Here is a 16,749-nt window from a genome sequence, read left to right as displayed (position 1 = left end):
AGAAGATAAGATAAAATAAGATAAGATACTAAAACTAATCCTGAATTCTCTAATTTAATTAATTCCCTTCCTCATTGTGTTGGGACAAAAACCAGAGAAAGCCCCCATACTTTTTTCTTTAGTGCCACTGTTGTATCAAACTTATTAAACCGAAGCAATTTAAAAAATAAGTAAGTAAGAATCATTTGATTTTATCAAAATCATTTAAATCATCATTTATCACCCATAAAAAAGCTCCTATGTGTTTTTTATGTATTTATGTATTTAATGTATTTTTATGTGATATAAAATCTTTCAAATTATTCAAATGGGACAATCCCAGTCAAAATTGGCGCAGTCTGTGTGTTGCTTTTACCCCATTATCTTCTTGGGTCCCACACATATTGGCTGTAATTTAACTTCAGGCCAAAACAGGTCCAAAGCTTTGTAAATTTTATCTCATCAGCTCCATAAAGTTCTATGTCTTTCAGTCCAGACCAGAGCAGTCTGGTTACTTACTTTCTTCTTAATCAACTCTGCCTCCTTTACTTGTTGCAAGAGGCTTTAAACTGCTTGGAGTGAAATATCATTTGCACGTCTATTGTAACTCAGACACTTGAGCCATTTTCTAAATGAGGTCATCACTTCAATCCTGCCATTAAATGTACGTATTCATAAATAATTTTAGATAAATTCCTTCATTATTCCTTTTGCAGCTGCCCTCGCTTGCCTCACTGAACAGAAAAAAAGGAAATATCTGCTGCATTTCCATCTGTGAGGCAGAGCGCGGCTCTTTTTATAGCCCAAGTCTTATCCCATCTCAACAGTAAGAGCTGAGTTTCTTATTCTAAGGCAGCACAGCTCTCCTGCTCTTCAGTGCGTTGATCTCTTTGGTCAGTCCCATCACAACCTCTCCTGCTCAGCTCCAGTCTCACTGCCTCTAATTGGCTCTGGTCCTGCAGGCCAAATGGAAGCTAACTAATGAAACAAACTCTCCATGCTTATCTTGAGTAAGAGACTGAGCAGCACAGGAGAGACAGCGAGCTCCCAGAGTAAAATGAGTCACGCTGACATCCTGAAACAGCCTCAGCTCCCTTATCACCATAGCTGAGCGAGAGACAGGCACAGTCACACATGGCGACACATGCTCACACAAATAAACGCATCCTGTTTTCCTGTCTTACCACACACACCTACTCAGCACATTGCAATTATCTCCTCCCTCTTTTCCCTCCAGAGAGGTGGAGTTTATCCAGAAGGAGGATGCAGAGAGGCGACGGCTTGAGGAGGCTGAGAAAGCTCACCTGGCAGAGATCCAGGGGCTGCAAGTCAGGGTAAATCAGCTCTTTTTAATCTTATTCTGCCCATCTCTCATCTCTGTCCTAACTGTAGACCTCTCCGTCGCTTAGTTGTTCAGTCTGTGTCTGCAAGATTCAGCACATTGGCCTCTAAAGAAAAGAGAAATCCCCGAAGTAAAAATAAGCAAATGAACAATGGGATTCTTCTCTCTGCTTGATGATCAATGAAGTTGATGGGTTTGGTGCTTCTCATATCAATCGTGAAAAAGATCAGTAACAGCACTCCATCACTGCTGTTTTCCCTCTAGAAGGCAATCTGTGCTTTTTTTCTGCCTCATATTAAAAAGCTTTTCTCCTCCCTGGACAGTGACAGCAGATGGACTTGCTGTCCAGGGGCCTGTGGTTCTCTCTGCTGTCAACTGATTTTCTGCCTTTCTAGTCTTAAAACATGACAGTTGTGTTGTGTTTTCTGCACAAGTCTCGGGCCATGCCCCACAGTTGAATGGGCAGTCAACTTGGATGTCCCCATCTATTATTCTCCACATTGAACACTCATTCTCCTACTGCACTGCATTGTACAGGGTGAATGGCAGAGTTGGGAGTAACTCACACATGTGCAAGTAACAAGCAAGTCTCCATTTTAACCTTCAAGCCTCAAGTGCCAAGTTACTGTGGTGAGAATCAAGCAGTCACAAGTCAAGTTACATGAGATTCTGATGATCAGTTTTATTAATTTAAATCAGTCAAGACACAGAAGTCATGAAAAGTTTCATTTTACTTTCAACATTAATGACTCAATGTCTCAAGTCTAAGTGAAGTCCCAAGTCATGAATACCAAGTCAAAGTCAAGTCAGTGTTAGTCAAACTAGTCCTCAAATTTTTGTCTGACTTGAGTCAAGTCGTGTGACTCAAGTCCCCCACCTCTGGTGAATGGCGAAGTGTGGCACAGGCAGGACTGGTGGAAAGATGGTATAATCTGGAATTCAAGCCAACAACAAGACAGAAGAGTAATGCTTTAACTAAGCTAACATGCTGGATCAATTGTGCTGTAGATTCAAATACTTTATATGTCAACTTGTCGGACTCGACCACCTCCTGTAGGAGACTCTTTCCAAGTGGAATCATACAGGCCATTTACATTCAGTGCTTTAAAGCAGCTGTTTTGAAAGGTAAATGCCTATGGCTGATTAACATTGATCGGTTCCTCTCCCACTACAGATTGCAGCATTAGAGTCCGAGCTAATGCAGCTGATGAAGCAGAACGGCATCCAGGTCAACAACAACAACAGCAACAGTGCTGAGAGGCTCAGTGCTCAGCAACACAGCCCTGTCAGGGCTGCAGCACCAGCCAGAGGTCTGTTTCTCTTTGAGGATTGTTGTTATGATATTTCTGATATAAAGGAATAGTTTGGGAAATACTATTTAGTTTGGGAAAAAGGTTAGATGAGAGGATTGACATCACCCTCCTGTCTATCCGTTCAACACAATAGTTTAGCTTACCTTATAATCTGTTGATGAGTGAGCTTTAGAGGTGCTGGTTGGTGGATTTGTTTTACTGACAGAGCCAGGCTAGCTGTTTCCTCCTGTTTCAAGTCTTTGTGCTAAGCTAGGCTGACTGCCTCCTGACTCCAGCTTCATATTGAACGGACAGACATGAGAGTGGTATCAATCTTTCTATCTATCTTTCGAACTATAAATGAATTAATGAATCGAGTGACTTCTCGAGTGACTTCTCAAATAGGAGACTAAGAGATGACATGAAGCATCCCTTCAAATTTATGTGAGATAAAATGCTTTTATATCCTCTATCGCTGCACTGATGTTTAAATAAAGTATTTACTAAGGATTTACTGTTGTTGGTCCTTAAGTTGACTCATAATGCAGCTCAACACCACTGCCATAACCATGTTTTAGCCTGCAGTTCGTTGGCCCGTCTTGCCCTGTAAAGGACATTGAAAAGACAGGACCGTCTTGTTCTGCACTGTGAACAAACTCTTATGCACAGACACACACACACACACACACACACACACACACACAAAATACTATTCAGACACTTAGTGAAAATCCTGCTTCTCTTACAAATCCTCCTTTCTCCAACTGCCTTAACCGTCACACAAACTTTCACCTGTGACCCTCATTTCATTTTGTTCTTCGGCAAACAAACACAAACAAGTTGTCCCCTTTGAGCACATCTGCCTGGCTTTGTTCTCCTCGAGTCTTTTTAAGCTCTGCTGGCTTCACTTCAGTGGCTGCATCTGTCAGAGCGGAGTGTGCACAGAGAAGTGCCATATCCGATACTGTACAGTTCAGACGGGATAACAGAGTGTTTGGATCTGCACTGATCCGAGTGACGCAGCCCATTATGCAATATTAAAAAGGGAGGTGGGGGGGGGGGGGGGTTGAGGGAGACGGCTGGAACGGGATGTGAAGGAGAGACTATGTGGGAGGAGAAGACAGGATCTGCTGAAATTATCTTTTTTTTTTGACAGCGTTTCCCTGTACACAAAAAGTGCCTAGAAACAAAGACTGAAACAAAAACAAAAAAAAAAATGCTCATAATTCATGAGCAGATGCGTTACACAGTGATTTTTTTTTTCCATGTCAAGTTAAATGTTTATTTGTGTGTGTGTGACTCTAGACCTGAGGGATGGGTCTCCCAAAAAGAAGAGCTACAGAGGAGTCGCCCGTGACAGCATCAGCTCTACAGAGGGAGAGGTTTGTATTAAAACACACGCACACGCACACACACACACACACACACACACACACACACTCACACACACACACACACACACACACCTTCATGTTTTTTCCTTTCACTCAATGAAGCTTCAACATACAACAGACTTCCTGCCTAACAACATCTGTTATCTGTTGGAAGTATCAACCAGATGTGATGTGGGTACGTGATTTTTTTTAATCAAACAAGTTCCATCATTCTCATTAAGCTACACTTACATTTAATATGCCTTTAATTTCACCACAGGGTCTCTAATTACTGTGTGTGTGTGTGTCTATCAGTGTGTTTGTGTGTCTTTAACCCCTGTCCATTCCACTTTATTCCTTTAATGGATTAATTGCAGCGTGTTGCTCCCCGGCACTAATTGAGTCTGTGGCGCTGTCACAACTTATTGTCTCTCCCAGTGTGATAATAACAGCCACAGTCTTTTCTGGATGAAAGGCTCTCGTCTGGCTAATGCTGTCCCTTAACTCAGCTCGAGAAGGAATGAGTTCAGATTGGGTAAACAGCCCGAGAATCGGATGAGAATTGGCAGGAACACAGAAACTGGGCGGTGTGAGGCTTCCAGGGGGAAAAGAGGGCGAGGAATTAGAAATGGTGAAAGTATGTCAAGTGACTTGTTTCAGATTAGTCTGCAGTACTGGCTGTTCAGATCAGTTTTTCTTTGATTGCACTTTATTCTTCTTTTTTTTGGGACCACTTCTGAGCCTTTGCTTTCCTCTCTTTTGATTTCTCATTTTCGATTCTCTCTCTCTGCCTTTCCTCTCTTACATTTCTCTCACTTTCCTTTCTGGCCTTCCCTCTCCTCTTCCACTGACTTCATCTTTTTTCCCTCTTATTTTTCTGTCTGTCTTCAGGTATCAGAGGGACATGGCAGTCCAGCCCACAGTCGCTCTGGCTCAATCCGTAGCGTGGCCTCTTGTGATGGAGGAGCTGTGGTCCTCAGGGCTCCTGGCAGTGCAGAAAGCTCCCCTAGACGAACACTGTACCCATCGTCCACTGCAGGAGTCCTCCAGGATGGTTAGTACACCTGCAACCTCAAATGGTCACTTAATCTACTATCTAGCTATAGTATATCTACCACATTTCTCTCATTATCATATTTCTTTTTTTGATATTTATTTCTGTGAGCACATTAATTGAAGGAGGAGTAATCTCAGTGTTGGGTGTTTGTGATCACAGGGTCTCAGTCTCCTGCAATCTTGAGCCCTTCTCACAGCCTGGAGGAGCACAGACAACCTCTGGACCCTGGGTAAGACAAGGCCTGAAATGCCATATTATCTTTTTGAGTGCATCAATCCATCATGCATCGTTGAGGGAACTTGATAGACAATCATCAGGCACAAGGATTTGTCAGTTTTTCGGGGGATACTTTTGGAGTACATGTGATTTTTATTTTTTCTAAGATGATTCTAGATTATTTCTGATGTTTTCTCTGCATTAATTATACACAGTATGAGAAAAGGTTGGAGCCATATAATTCAAGGTAGCTGCTTTACTTAAAAACTTGGGGGTTATTGCTAAGTGTGGTACCTGGTACCATATTTACATACAGTGTTTACCACATGTATGTATATTGGCAGTTATTGGCTAGCAATGCACATAAAATACTGAGCCCTAATTGATTAAAATCAAAACCTGCTCCACATATTTTACAGAAGGTCCCAGAGCCTCACCTGGAAACAGGTAAATAATGGTCGCATCAGCGTTACAGCGTTGGTTTCCTTTTGCGTATCTGGCTCCAGCAAATAAGCACTAAACTGTGGGACAGTGGTCTGGAGCAGATTTTCTGATGCCTGTTCTCCATGATTGCTGATTCAGGGGCTATTTATCAAAGTGTGGGACACTAACCATCAACCACTGATCTCTTTTTCATATCTCTCTCCCTCCATTTCTCTCTCTCCCTTTCGTGCAGCTCCACAGAGCCACCAGCAGAAGACAGTCCAGAGAAACTCAAGGCCGAGGTATAATAAGCTTGGTAACTGGTACATTGGGCAAATAATGATTTAGTGGTGTAACTATAAGTCCAATCAGAGCAGGTACATACTTATACTTACATACTGTCAGTATGTACCTATGTTTAATTTTCCTGTGTTATAATATTTAGCTTTAATGTATTGTGTTGTTTCTGTTGAACAGACCTCCCTTACATGGCCCCACTTCTTCTCCTATTCATATTACTTGGTATTGTATTCTTTAGTGTTTTGTTCAGTTTCACCACAATCCACTGAAATGGGTATGTCTTGGTACTCTAAGAGGTAAACAGGGTTTAGAATTGGCACAAGCAGAGAAATGCATAATTGCATTATTAATTCCAAGAAAATCATTGACACATAAATTGACATGATCCTAAATATGTTTTATAATCTTAGCTGTGTCCTCGGCCACACTGCAAAAATGTCCATTTTAGCAACCACATGATCTGTTCTATATTATCCTATGGTATTAAATTCCAAATTTTTGTAAAAATCCCAGCTCCAATCAACTTGTTTCGTAAGGCATGTTGAATCAGTTGAATGTCATACTAATTCAATAAGATTAAAGCTGTTAACATGGGCGTTTGTTGCAGTGTAGGAACTTGTAGGAACTTGCATGAACTATTTCTAATCCTGTGTAATATCAGATGTGGTTACTTTAGGATTAACAGGGAGATTATTTTTGATCCTGCACCAATCCAGTCTTTAGCTTTCTCTCCGTGGACTTGCTCTCAGCTTAAGATGAGCACACATCAGAAGATAAATCAATGCACAATTTTGTGCTAATGTATTCATGTGGAGCATTTAAGTAAGGATTCGACACAGGAAGCTGAAAGTCTGAACCTGCAAGATTAGTCTTTTAGTCTTTTACCTCAGATAGCACTGACATTCAAGCTACAGCTAAATGTAAGGCAACACTATAGACTTTCAATGCAAAACCTTAGATGATTGACATGAAGAATACTGTATATTCCAGGTGGTGAAAAGGAGAAAACATTGGTCCTATTTATGAGTTAAAACGTGATGTTTTGACCTTCATCTGATGAAGGCACGCAGCCATATTTTTCTGCAGAGCAGGTTCGCACACGTTTTTCTCCCCCTGATAGTCTGTGTTTCTCAGCAGCAGCTCGTTTCTTGCTGTTTGAGCACAGGTCTTAGATTTTAATGTAATTCCCTGAATGTCCACACTCCCTCACACTCACAAGGACAAAGAGAGAGAGAGATTTTTTTGGAGTTGGATAGCATCCAGCTACATCATTCCTCACCACTAATCACATTTACAGTTTGTGCTGTAATGGAACAGCTTCAAAATGAGGGATGTGCACAGCCCTGTCTTCTTGCAGTCTATCAAAAAACTTAAATATATTAGTCTACTGTAGTTTTTATTGACTTTCAAATATTAGGATGAAGCACATCAGTGGTTCTGGTACGTGCTCAGAGGAAAAGCCCTTCAATCTCTCAATTCATTCACTCCTCATCTAATCCGTCGGTTTAAGAAATAGATTTAATAACTCCTGCTTGATTGAATTTGCAGCATCAACATACTAATGCAACGTCATGTCGCTTTTAATCAATAACACTTCACAGAAACATCAATAAGAGGGAAGCGCTCCAACTAATCAGCTAAATTCAGCCTCAGAGTCAGTTGGGTCTCACCACGGGCCTTAGAAGTGTGTTGTTGATTTTTTTAGGGGCCTGCTTTGAATGATGATCTGAGCGCCAGCAGCAGCAGCTCAGTGGAGATCAGCGGTCTGCTGGGTGAAGCCAAGATGTCGGGACGCTCACACACCCTGGTGCTGTCCTCAGACGAGGTACAGGTACAATTTTATTTATTTTTTTAAATAGAAGTTTGGCTATTTGGCAATGTCCGGTATCAACATACAGATACAGAATCAACATTAGATTCATTTTTGTTGTGCCACATCAAAAGTACAAACCCTGAGTAAAAACATTCAGAGGGATTTCTTAGAAATATGTCAGTTCATATACAATTACAGAACATCCAGTAATCAATTAACTGACAGACCCCAGCTATGTTAAATGTAGGCATCTGTCAGTATATTTATATTTTAGTAAGTTTACATGTAAATACAAACAAGGACAACTGAAACAAAAATTGCTCCAACAATGCATCTGTGTATGCATATAAAGTAAAAAAAAAAAACTTGTGCCAATGCCCCCATTTATCATCTGTACAGATATCTCATATTCCTCTTGCAGATAACAAACAAGCTAAAATCAGTGCGCTGGTTTAGTTCATTGTATTCAAATGTTGTTTTCGGCTGCTGTGGTGGAAGCCATTTTGTTGCTGCTCAGTTAACAACCCAGTCATTTTCTGTTGTTTTCTATGCCGCCACATTCAGAGTCTGGATATGATAGATGATGAGGTGAGACTGAGGCTGCGAGCCTACAGAGGACATGTGTTTTACTGAACGTGTGTCTTGTCGTGTGTGTGTGTTTGTGTGTTGAGCCATTTATTCGTACTTCATTACCACACGATTCTTTTTTTTGTTGTTGTTGCATGTCCCACAGAATTAATGTGTTTCTTATTCTTATTTCCACTTTATACATTTTTTATGTTCAACTCATTTTTCAGCCAGTATTCTGCAGAAGATATTCCTTCAGTGCAATAATGTATGTAAGACCTGGATATTTGTGCATCTCATCTGGTTATTTCTTTTTCCTTTTGTTATATGTGTTCAGATCCTAGACGAGGGACAGTTTTCGCAGCAGTATCAGTGGCAGAACCGCACCATTACAGAGTGGACCTCCCAGCAAGTGTCCCGCTGGCTCATGGGCCTCAACTTAGAACACCATATCCCAGAATTCACTGCCAAAAACATAGATGGAGAACAGCTGCTACAGCTGGATAGCACTGAGCTAAAGGTAGGTTAGAACATCTTTTTTTTTTTTTTTTTTACATATATTGTGCATATATTGTCATCACATAAATTAGAGGCTGCAGATATAGATATAATATAGAATATTGGTATTGGTATACATTTGTATACACTTTTGCAGATTTTCTATAGATAATATCGCCATGAATACTTCAGGCCACAATAATTATGTAGTGAAAAATCTGATATTGTGACAGCCCTACTTGGATCCTCTCAAAAATGTTGTGTGTTTATGTTAAAATAATTGAATATCTACACATATATTGTAAAAGATCTATTTTTCAAATCTAGCATCCCTCAGGCTACAATGTTATATAAACAGGTAAATAGACCAAAGAAGCAGGATGCTTAAGCACGTTCTTTTGTTTCAGGCCCTTGGAGTCTCTTCTTCGCAGGACCGTGCCCTGATCAAGAAAAAGATCAAAGACCTTAAAGTTCTGATGGAGAAGGCCAAGAGGAACCGTGAGAAGGTGGAAAAACAGCGCGAGAAGCTACGCAAACGAGAGCTGGAGCAGCAGCAGAAAGAGGCACGCAAAGAAAGCGCGGCCGAGTGAAGCGAATCCTTAGATCACCTCCTGCTTTACTGTAGCACCACAACGAGTAGCATCGAGGAACAGAACGTCAGTAGGCCCCACAAATGAACCCTGAGGGACGCCTGCTCAGTAGTTCAATAGTTCTCAGTGGTGGAGCTCCACCCCAAACTGTCAGAGATTGTTGAGTGACTTTTTCACCAAGCAAATTAAACCAAAATGAGCAGTTGGATAATAGGATGCTGCCCCTTCATTTGCTCGTTTTACACCCATCCTGTGTTTTTAGCCATTCAAGAATTTGCTCAGTTCTATTTATTTTGCTGTTTATAGCTTGTAAATTGGGTTTATTTATTCATATCCAGAGCAAGTCTGTGGTAAACTCATTTCATCCTCATCCCATGTCATCCTCAGAGCCATCTGTGTCACCCATCACAACACCTTTAGACACAGCCACCATGTACATATACAGTAACAAACATACAAATACAAATATCTCTGATGTGCCATTTTGATAGATTTATGTATATACTGTTCAGATAGATTGATCAGTGGAATCTCTATTGCTTCGAAGCACATACAGGTCGGGCAGTACTCATCTCCCACCACTGGGTGTCCCCATGCTGCTTACTTTCACTACTGACCAAGACAACACTGGAACTTTCCAATAGGAACTGAACTGGGAACCAAGTTTCACTGAGAGAAACTAACTTTCTCAGTATTTGCAAGAACACTGGAAGTGCAAACACTGTAAATTTAACCTGTGCACTGGTCCGCCCAGTGCTCCATACAGTATACATGTACCATAACTAAATCAGTTCTCAAAGTATGAATGACATGGACATGCTGTACTCATTGGACTGGTTCTAATGGAGACTTCAGGTACAATGTAATCATGAAATTTGTAACTTACCAAACCCGTACCATAAAAACAAACAGAAACAGAAAAGGATGATAAAAAAGAAACTTTCTGCATATATGCATAATGTTGCTCTGACTCTGCTTGTAACCTGCTTTTGACCTCTTTTTATATTCTCTCAATAACAAATTAATACCCCGCCGCTGCCTTTAGAAATTCTAGAGTAGTAGAATTTTTCTGAACTCTACCCGCTTCTGTGTGAGTGTTGAAACACATACAGTAGACTAAACCGACTCATCCATTCCTGATTGTTATTTTATTCTGTCAGAAGTCAAGTTCACCATGCAAATTACTCTGGAATATTCTTAATATTTAGGAATGCTGCCATACACGTGGTTCATCTCTGTGATCAAGGACAGATGCAGGAGGTGCAGAAATTGTCTTAAAGATACTACTGATACTACACTGGAAATTGCACCTGATAGATGCAATATAGTTTTAATTTTCTTATGAAACTGGTTCAGTAAGACTTAAACACTTTTGATTTACTTGTTAGATGAAAACTATACCTTTTAAACTGATTTTGACTTATGAACTTTGTGCTGTTTTTGTTATAGGATTATGAAGCTCACTGAGAGACATGTTCCCTGTGTTACTTCTTTATCATTCCCAGGAATCATTGCGTAGGTTTACAATAAATATAGAGACACCAGTGTCACCGTGATGGAAATGAAGGCAGCTGTAGTTACACTCCCTTTTGTCTTAAGGGTCCTGCCTGGTGTACTGGTGACAGGTTAGGAACAAGAAGAATAGTTGGGGTTACAGATACCGCCATGCAATGCAACAGTAAGACAGGTATCACTGATCTGTTAATGTTATTATTTATTTATTTCTGTATTTAATGAAGAAACTGATTACTGTTTATGATAACTTATACAAAATAAGAGTATTATTAACACCTAATAATGATTTATCCAGAATTGTATGATTACTTCCTTTTGCCAAAACATAATTAAAAGTGTTAGTTAAAAATGATTTAAAGATTTAAATGGTTGCTATCAAATGAAGGAAGGTTTGAACATGCAAAGCGAGAAGAAAACACAGTAATACCCCCCACCCCCAGCCTCCCATTGTGCTTGTGGTTTTCCTCTAATACAACCATAGTGCTGCTCCAGTGCTACTCCAATAAACTGCTCATGATGTATTCTTATGAAATATTTTGTAACACTTGAACCTTTCTGTGAATACCCCCACCCTGTTAAGTCAGTCAGCAGACTGCACTCTTTTGACTCTTTTGTATGTATAGTAAAAACACTGAGAGCAATATGCTGTAAGAATCCTGAAGAAGCCTTGTTTTCTATTGTGTCAGTGTGTGTACACAGTTTGTCGGAGGGCTGAGGTGGCTGAAAGGTCAGACCTGAGCCAAAATGTGATTCCAGATCTTTTCTAAGTGCTTGACCGAGCTTACCTGGCATGATGACACCAACGTATGGATGAGACCCTGGTGCTCCTTGCAATGTTTTGAGTCATGTCTGGAAGGGTTTTGTCTTTCATGTATGTGGAGAGCAAAAGATAATCACCACAAACTGCTAGCCATGCTTTCACTCTTTTAAAAAGCTGTGCTTATTCTCCTCCTCCTCCTCCTTTATTTGTCATTACCTTGCTCTCTTTTTTCGCATTCTGAAAAGTTTGAAAGGGCAGCTACCTGTCACACTGAATAAAATGTGCAGTCACTGTCCGGAGCTTGTTTTCATTTCTTCTGTTTTTTGTCTTTTGTATGAATAATTCCCCGACATAAGTGGTCATTTGCAAGCCAGAGACCGAGCCTGTATCCTATACAAACAACAAATTTCATACTCTGTCTAGAATTTCTCATTGTTGACCTGGTAAGTAGGCTAAACTTTAAAATAATGGTTCAATCAGATTGAGACATCAGAATAGAATAATAGAGAGTAGTGTTAAACCTTTGCCATGCCCCTGCCATGTTCACATGGCCTGCTATTTTTACCATGCGACCATCCACTTCATGATGCCTCTCTCTCTGTGAACATCTCAGCAGACTGGCTGGCTTTGAGTCAGCCACAGTCAGTTGTAGCTCTCTAGTTCCTCCCTCTCTCTGTTCTATTTATATTCGGCTTAATTTCACTCCAGGACTATTTTCTCCCTCCTGTCACTTGTTGCCCCTCTTCTTCTTCTTCATTTCCGTCTTCCTTCCTCATACACCTCCCGTGGCTGGGCTTACAGAGGCCTTCCATTGTGGGTATGCTTAATTACTTTATTATTACCATTTGTGCATTCATTTCCAATCTCCTCCATGCTTTGTGGACAACATTACTGTCTGAGCCGACTGGTTTGGTAGGGCAAGGCCCTTCTGTTAGGGAGTTCATGGAGGAGTTGAGCCCCAGACAACTGGCTGTCAAGCAGCTGAAGCAGAAGTTCCTGGAGGCCCTGCAGGCCAACGATGCCCAGGAGGTCCTGCGGATTCTGCACACCAGCAAACTAGACATTGACACGGTGCTGGAGGTGGAGGACCCTAGCATGGTCCTGGCCTCGTACAAACAAGGTAAGGAGGAAATAGGGTGATATACCTGGTCCCCATTAGCGATAAAGTTGTTACCAGTGTGTGTTTGTCATAATATGCTGAGTGTTTATACTCAGTTAGGGGACTAGTTCTGCAGTGTATCCACTAGGTGGTGCTAAACCCACATGGATCCTATGTGAAGGGGGCGCCATCTACGCTTGGTGAATTTCAATAACATACATTTTCAGGCTACTATGGAGTTAATATACTGTGATTCAGTATCTTGAGTCATCATTTATCTGATTTATCTGAGTCATTTCTATACTTTAATTAAGTCTTTGAATTGAGATTTAAATCTATTGTAGATCAGAAATAATATCAGCATCTTTGGCTTTAACTATTACTATTGAACTCTTTTGGTTGTTTAATTTGCTACAGGTTATTGGCTACCAGGCTACAAACTGGAGAGCTCCTGGGCGATGGGTATTCATGTGTGTGTGATGTACAACGCTATAGAAACAGCACTGGTGCTCCTTCAGGAAGGTGCGGCCGTCAACCGGATGCCCAATGGAAAGACCCCGTTACATGTGGCCTGCGAGGTCTCCAATGCCGACTGCGTGGCCTTGCTTCTAGCTCACGGGGCAAAGATCAACAGCCTGTCGCTGAGCGGGCACACGCCACTGCACTACTGCATCACCAGGGAGTCTGTGGACTGTGCCAAGCAGCTCATCTTAAAAGGTCAGGAGGAGAGGATGCAGAGGTGGATGGATGCATGCATGAAAGTGTGAATATAGAATATGTAAACCACAACAACAAAATAATTATTACTTTTTCCCATGGAGGTGCAAAAATTAACATGCCCAGCCACAACAATGATGAGGACACACCTTTGCACACAGCAGCCAGATTCGGCGTTCCAGAGCTGGTGGCTCTGTATTTGGCCCATGGAGCGTCTGTGGATGCAGTCAACTCGTTTCAGGAGACACCTCTGATGACTGCTGCCTTCTGGGCTTTTGACACTAAAGAGCAAATCTACAGTGAAGATCACCACGTCGTCTGTCGTCTCCTGCTGGACCACCGAGCAGGTGAGAGCTTCTGGATCAGTGACTTACTGTGTGTGCGACTTTTCCATTCATATCGTCATGGTTGTGTATCATGAAGTCTTTGTGCTTTGTATCCCAAAACATTTCCTTTCTCTTCCAGATCCCAACCTCCAAGAAGAGGACCATAAAACAGCTCTTCACAAAGCAGCCTGGAACTGCGATCATGTCCTGATGCAGATGCTGATGGAGGCCGGAGCAGATACACGAGCCATGGACATCAATGGCTGTGCCCCCATTCAGTATCTCCTCAAAGTGACTGATGTAAGGCCTATGGCCATACCTGAGCTCTGCTATCAGCTGCTGCTCAACCATAATGCAGCACGGGTCTACCCACCGCAGTTCCACAAGGTGTGGACCAATGCTACAAAATGATATTGAACTACAGTAGCTATGATAGCAGAAGGTCCTTGCAAGATTCTTGTGCTCTATGATGTCTTGTGTTGTGTTGTTTTTTACAGGTGCTGCAGTCTTGCCATGACTATCCCAGAGTATTAGAAATCATGGTGAACTCTTATGAGCGTATAAAGCCCACAAGGAAGTGGAGAGATGCCATTCCTGATGACTGCTACAAGGTAGCACAGGGATGTATTGTGCATGGATAGTATCTACATACTTAGAGCAGAGAGTTAAAAATATAATCACCAGAGATCTAATTTGTTCTAAAATACACAACGAAAACTTTAGAATTCTACTGTCTTATAATTGAAGATAATTTCACATATTTGTTTTGCTTCCTTAGCGACATAAAGACTTCTACGACTCTCTGTTTGCTGTTTGCACCAACACTCCTCGCAGCCTGCTTCACCTGACCAGATGTGCCATCAGAGCCAGCCTGGGTGGTTTCTGCCACAGCAGTGTAGCAAAGCTGCCTCTGCCATCTCCAATGAAGAAATATGTATTACTGGAACCCGAGGGGATACTGTACTGATGGGAGACTTTTTTTTTTTTTGTAGACTTTAGTTACCACATGCTCTAATATGTAGCTTCTCACCTGATGATCTGAATAGAGATTTTCATTCCCTGAGGCTTTTGACTGGAACACGAAAAATCCCTGTTTAGTGTTTGACAGTGCAGAAGAAAGTACATGCAAGCTGTCAGATGTCAGACGACTTACAATTCATCTGATTTATTACGGTGGTTTGAGGCATGACAGAGGACGTCATCCAACAGCTCCACAATTCACAAATCAACCGATTGTCCAACCTTAAATATGTAAGAGTTTGAGCGACAGGTGAGAAAATGGTAATTTATTGATGAAAACCGCTGCTCATTATGGTAATAATTTATAGTGACTGACAAGTTAGGAAATTTGCTTGCTTTGCCACATGGAACCGCCATCCCATTCACAGCATGTGTCTTTATCATTTATATCTCTCACCTTCTCCTGAGAACTTAGGTACCTCTTTGAAAGTGACGGTGACTTTAAGCAAATGTGTGTCTTTTTTGCACTCATTTTCCACCTGCGCAGCGTTGACCAACTGGTCTCTCTCCTACACTGCTGCCTCATACTTCACAGGATCCAAATCTACCTGGCAACCAGCCTTAAAAGTCACTCTCAAGCTCTCTCATGATACTCCAGAGCAGATCAAACACTTGACAGAGCACTCCACAACAAGAGCTTGTTTTTCCAGTGGACTGCACATGTAGGCACACACATGGACCAATATAATTTTCTGAACGCATTTGCCAGAAATATATTACAGACTATACAAAAACATACACAAGAGCATTCACTGGAAAGTATTTGGATCTTATGTCCCTCAATTCCCTGAAGTGTGAATACTTCTTCATCTTCAATCATAAAGTGCGCAGATACACAGAAAAAATAAAGGGAATGTCTTTGCGTCTTATTTCCAATATTTCCAGTTTCCACATTCTTTCAGCAATCCCAGTACATGTGTGTCTCCATTATTCCACATACAATGTCATATATTCTCATACTGTTTGTCATGCTGTTTGTAACTGTACTGTTGGACTGCTGGTGCAATATTTGTGACAGCAGTCCATAGTTCTCACACACACACACACACACACACACATACAGGTGTATCTATGTTGGCACAGCGTCTTACTTCCATTTTTCTACCTTAGTCCATGGCTTATTTCTCATATGCTGTCATGTTAGTTTGAAAAGCTAAGCTAAGTAAACATACAATGTCAATAGTAATCTTGACTTCACTACCTACCACACTGTTGGTGTTTCTATGTATTTGTCTGGCTCTGTGTATCAAGCACACCCAGTTGGTATCTTACCATGTGCCACAGCATGTGCACACTTGTACATGAATGAATGCTAAAAGATGATCCGGTTCAAGGCCGGTGGCCTCACAACGAACCCTCTGTAAAGCCCAACAGGTGCAACAGGGTGCAGTACCACCGGCAAGCCGAGGCAGCAAAACCCAACAACGCAACACAGACAAGACTTAGCTGTAGCTCCAATATTTACTCTCACCGTACATTAGCACTAGCATAAATAAAGAGAACAGCTTTGTTGTGTTGTTTGTTATGTCTTAAAGCTGTTTTTACCACCACATTTTAATGAAAGCATAGAACCAAATAAAAAGATCCATATTAAATCTCTATTGTAGCTATGTTGGTCTGTATGTGCAGCAGACATATTCTGTAGAGGGAACATTGTCTGGATGACTTAAGGGTCAGACGTCACACCCTGAGATCTTAAAATAAACCAGCAAGAGCCAGGGACAGAGACATGTTATAATAATGGGGAGAGGAAAACAGTTTACTCCTTTAATCGACATTGACATCGACTGCTGCGGTGGCTCTGACTTTGCAGTGATTTTTATTTTACATTTTATTCTGTTGCCTTTGAGAATGACCTTAAA

At 41.3% G+C, this 16,749-nt stretch overlaps 2 protein-coding genes across 5 annotated transcripts in view; both read left to right on the top strand.

Annotated features, from left to right (window-relative positions):
* ppp1r9a (protein phosphatase 1, regulatory subunit 9A) overlaps positions 1-12,020 on the top strand; it is a 46,984-nt gene extending 34,964 nt beyond the window's left edge. For 2 of the 4 annotated variants that reach the window (XM_071500154.1, XM_071500155.1), the window contains 10 exons: positions 1,217-1,313; positions 2,496-2,631; positions 3,919-3,995; positions 4,878-5,040; positions 5,203-5,272; positions 5,936-5,984; positions 7,688-7,807; positions 8,360-8,383; positions 8,700-8,882; positions 9,268-12,020. In XM_071500154.1, coding sequence (XP_071356255.1) covers positions 1,217-1,313; positions 2,496-2,631; positions 3,919-3,995; positions 4,878-5,040; positions 5,203-5,272; positions 5,936-5,984; positions 7,688-7,807; positions 8,360-8,383; positions 8,700-8,882; positions 9,268-9,450 — 1,102 coding nt within the window. In that variant the 3' untranslated portion in view covers positions 9,451-12,020. The remainder of the gene's footprint in view (positions 1-1,216; positions 1,314-2,495; positions 2,632-3,918; positions 3,996-4,877; positions 5,041-5,202; positions 5,273-5,935; positions 5,985-7,687; positions 7,808-8,359; positions 8,384-8,699; positions 8,883-9,267) is intronic. The other 2 variants (XM_071500156.1, XM_071500157.1) reach the window with 2 other exon arrangements.
* A 391-nt stretch (positions 12,021-12,411) lies between these two features.
* On the top strand, positions 12,412-16,486 carry asb4 (ankyrin repeat and SOCS box containing 4). Its single transcript, XM_071501303.1, has 6 exons — positions 12,412-12,845; positions 13,242-13,541; positions 13,646-13,888; positions 14,007-14,254; positions 14,365-14,478; positions 14,646-16,486. The coding sequence occupies exons 1-6, from the start codon at positions 12,545-12,547 to the stop codon at positions 14,832-14,834; spliced, it is 1,395 nt and encodes a 464-aa protein (XP_071357404.1). The 5' UTR covers positions 12,412-12,544; the 3' UTR covers positions 14,835-16,486.
* Positions 16,487-16,749: the final 263 nt, after the last annotated feature.

Source organism: Trachinotus anak, unplaced genomic scaffold (assembly GCF_046630095.1).
Source record: "Trachinotus anak isolate AG129_WGS33_773 ecotype Australia unplaced genomic scaffold, CSIRO_AGI_Tana_v1 ptg000016l, whole genome shotgun sequence".
In the NCBI taxonomy this organism is placed as follows: domain Eukaryota; kingdom Metazoa; phylum Chordata; class Actinopteri; order Carangiformes; family Carangidae; genus Trachinotus; species Trachinotus anak.
Note: the sequence above shows the minus strand (reverse complement) of the source record. Positions and strands in the feature narration are given on the sequence as shown.

Coding starts and splice junctions, on each gene's coding strand:
- asb4 (XM_071501303.1), top strand. CDS start 12,545: ATGCTTAATTACTTTATTATTACCATTTGTGCATTCATTTCCAATCTC. Junction 13,542..13,645: donor CAAGCAGCTCATCTTAAAAG/GTCAGGAGGAGA, acceptor TTTCCCATGGAG/GTGCAAAAATTAACATGCCC. Junction 13,889..14,006: donor CCTGCTGGACCACCGAGCAG/GTGAGAGCTTCT, acceptor TTTCTCTTCCAG/ATCCCAACCTCCAAGAAGAG.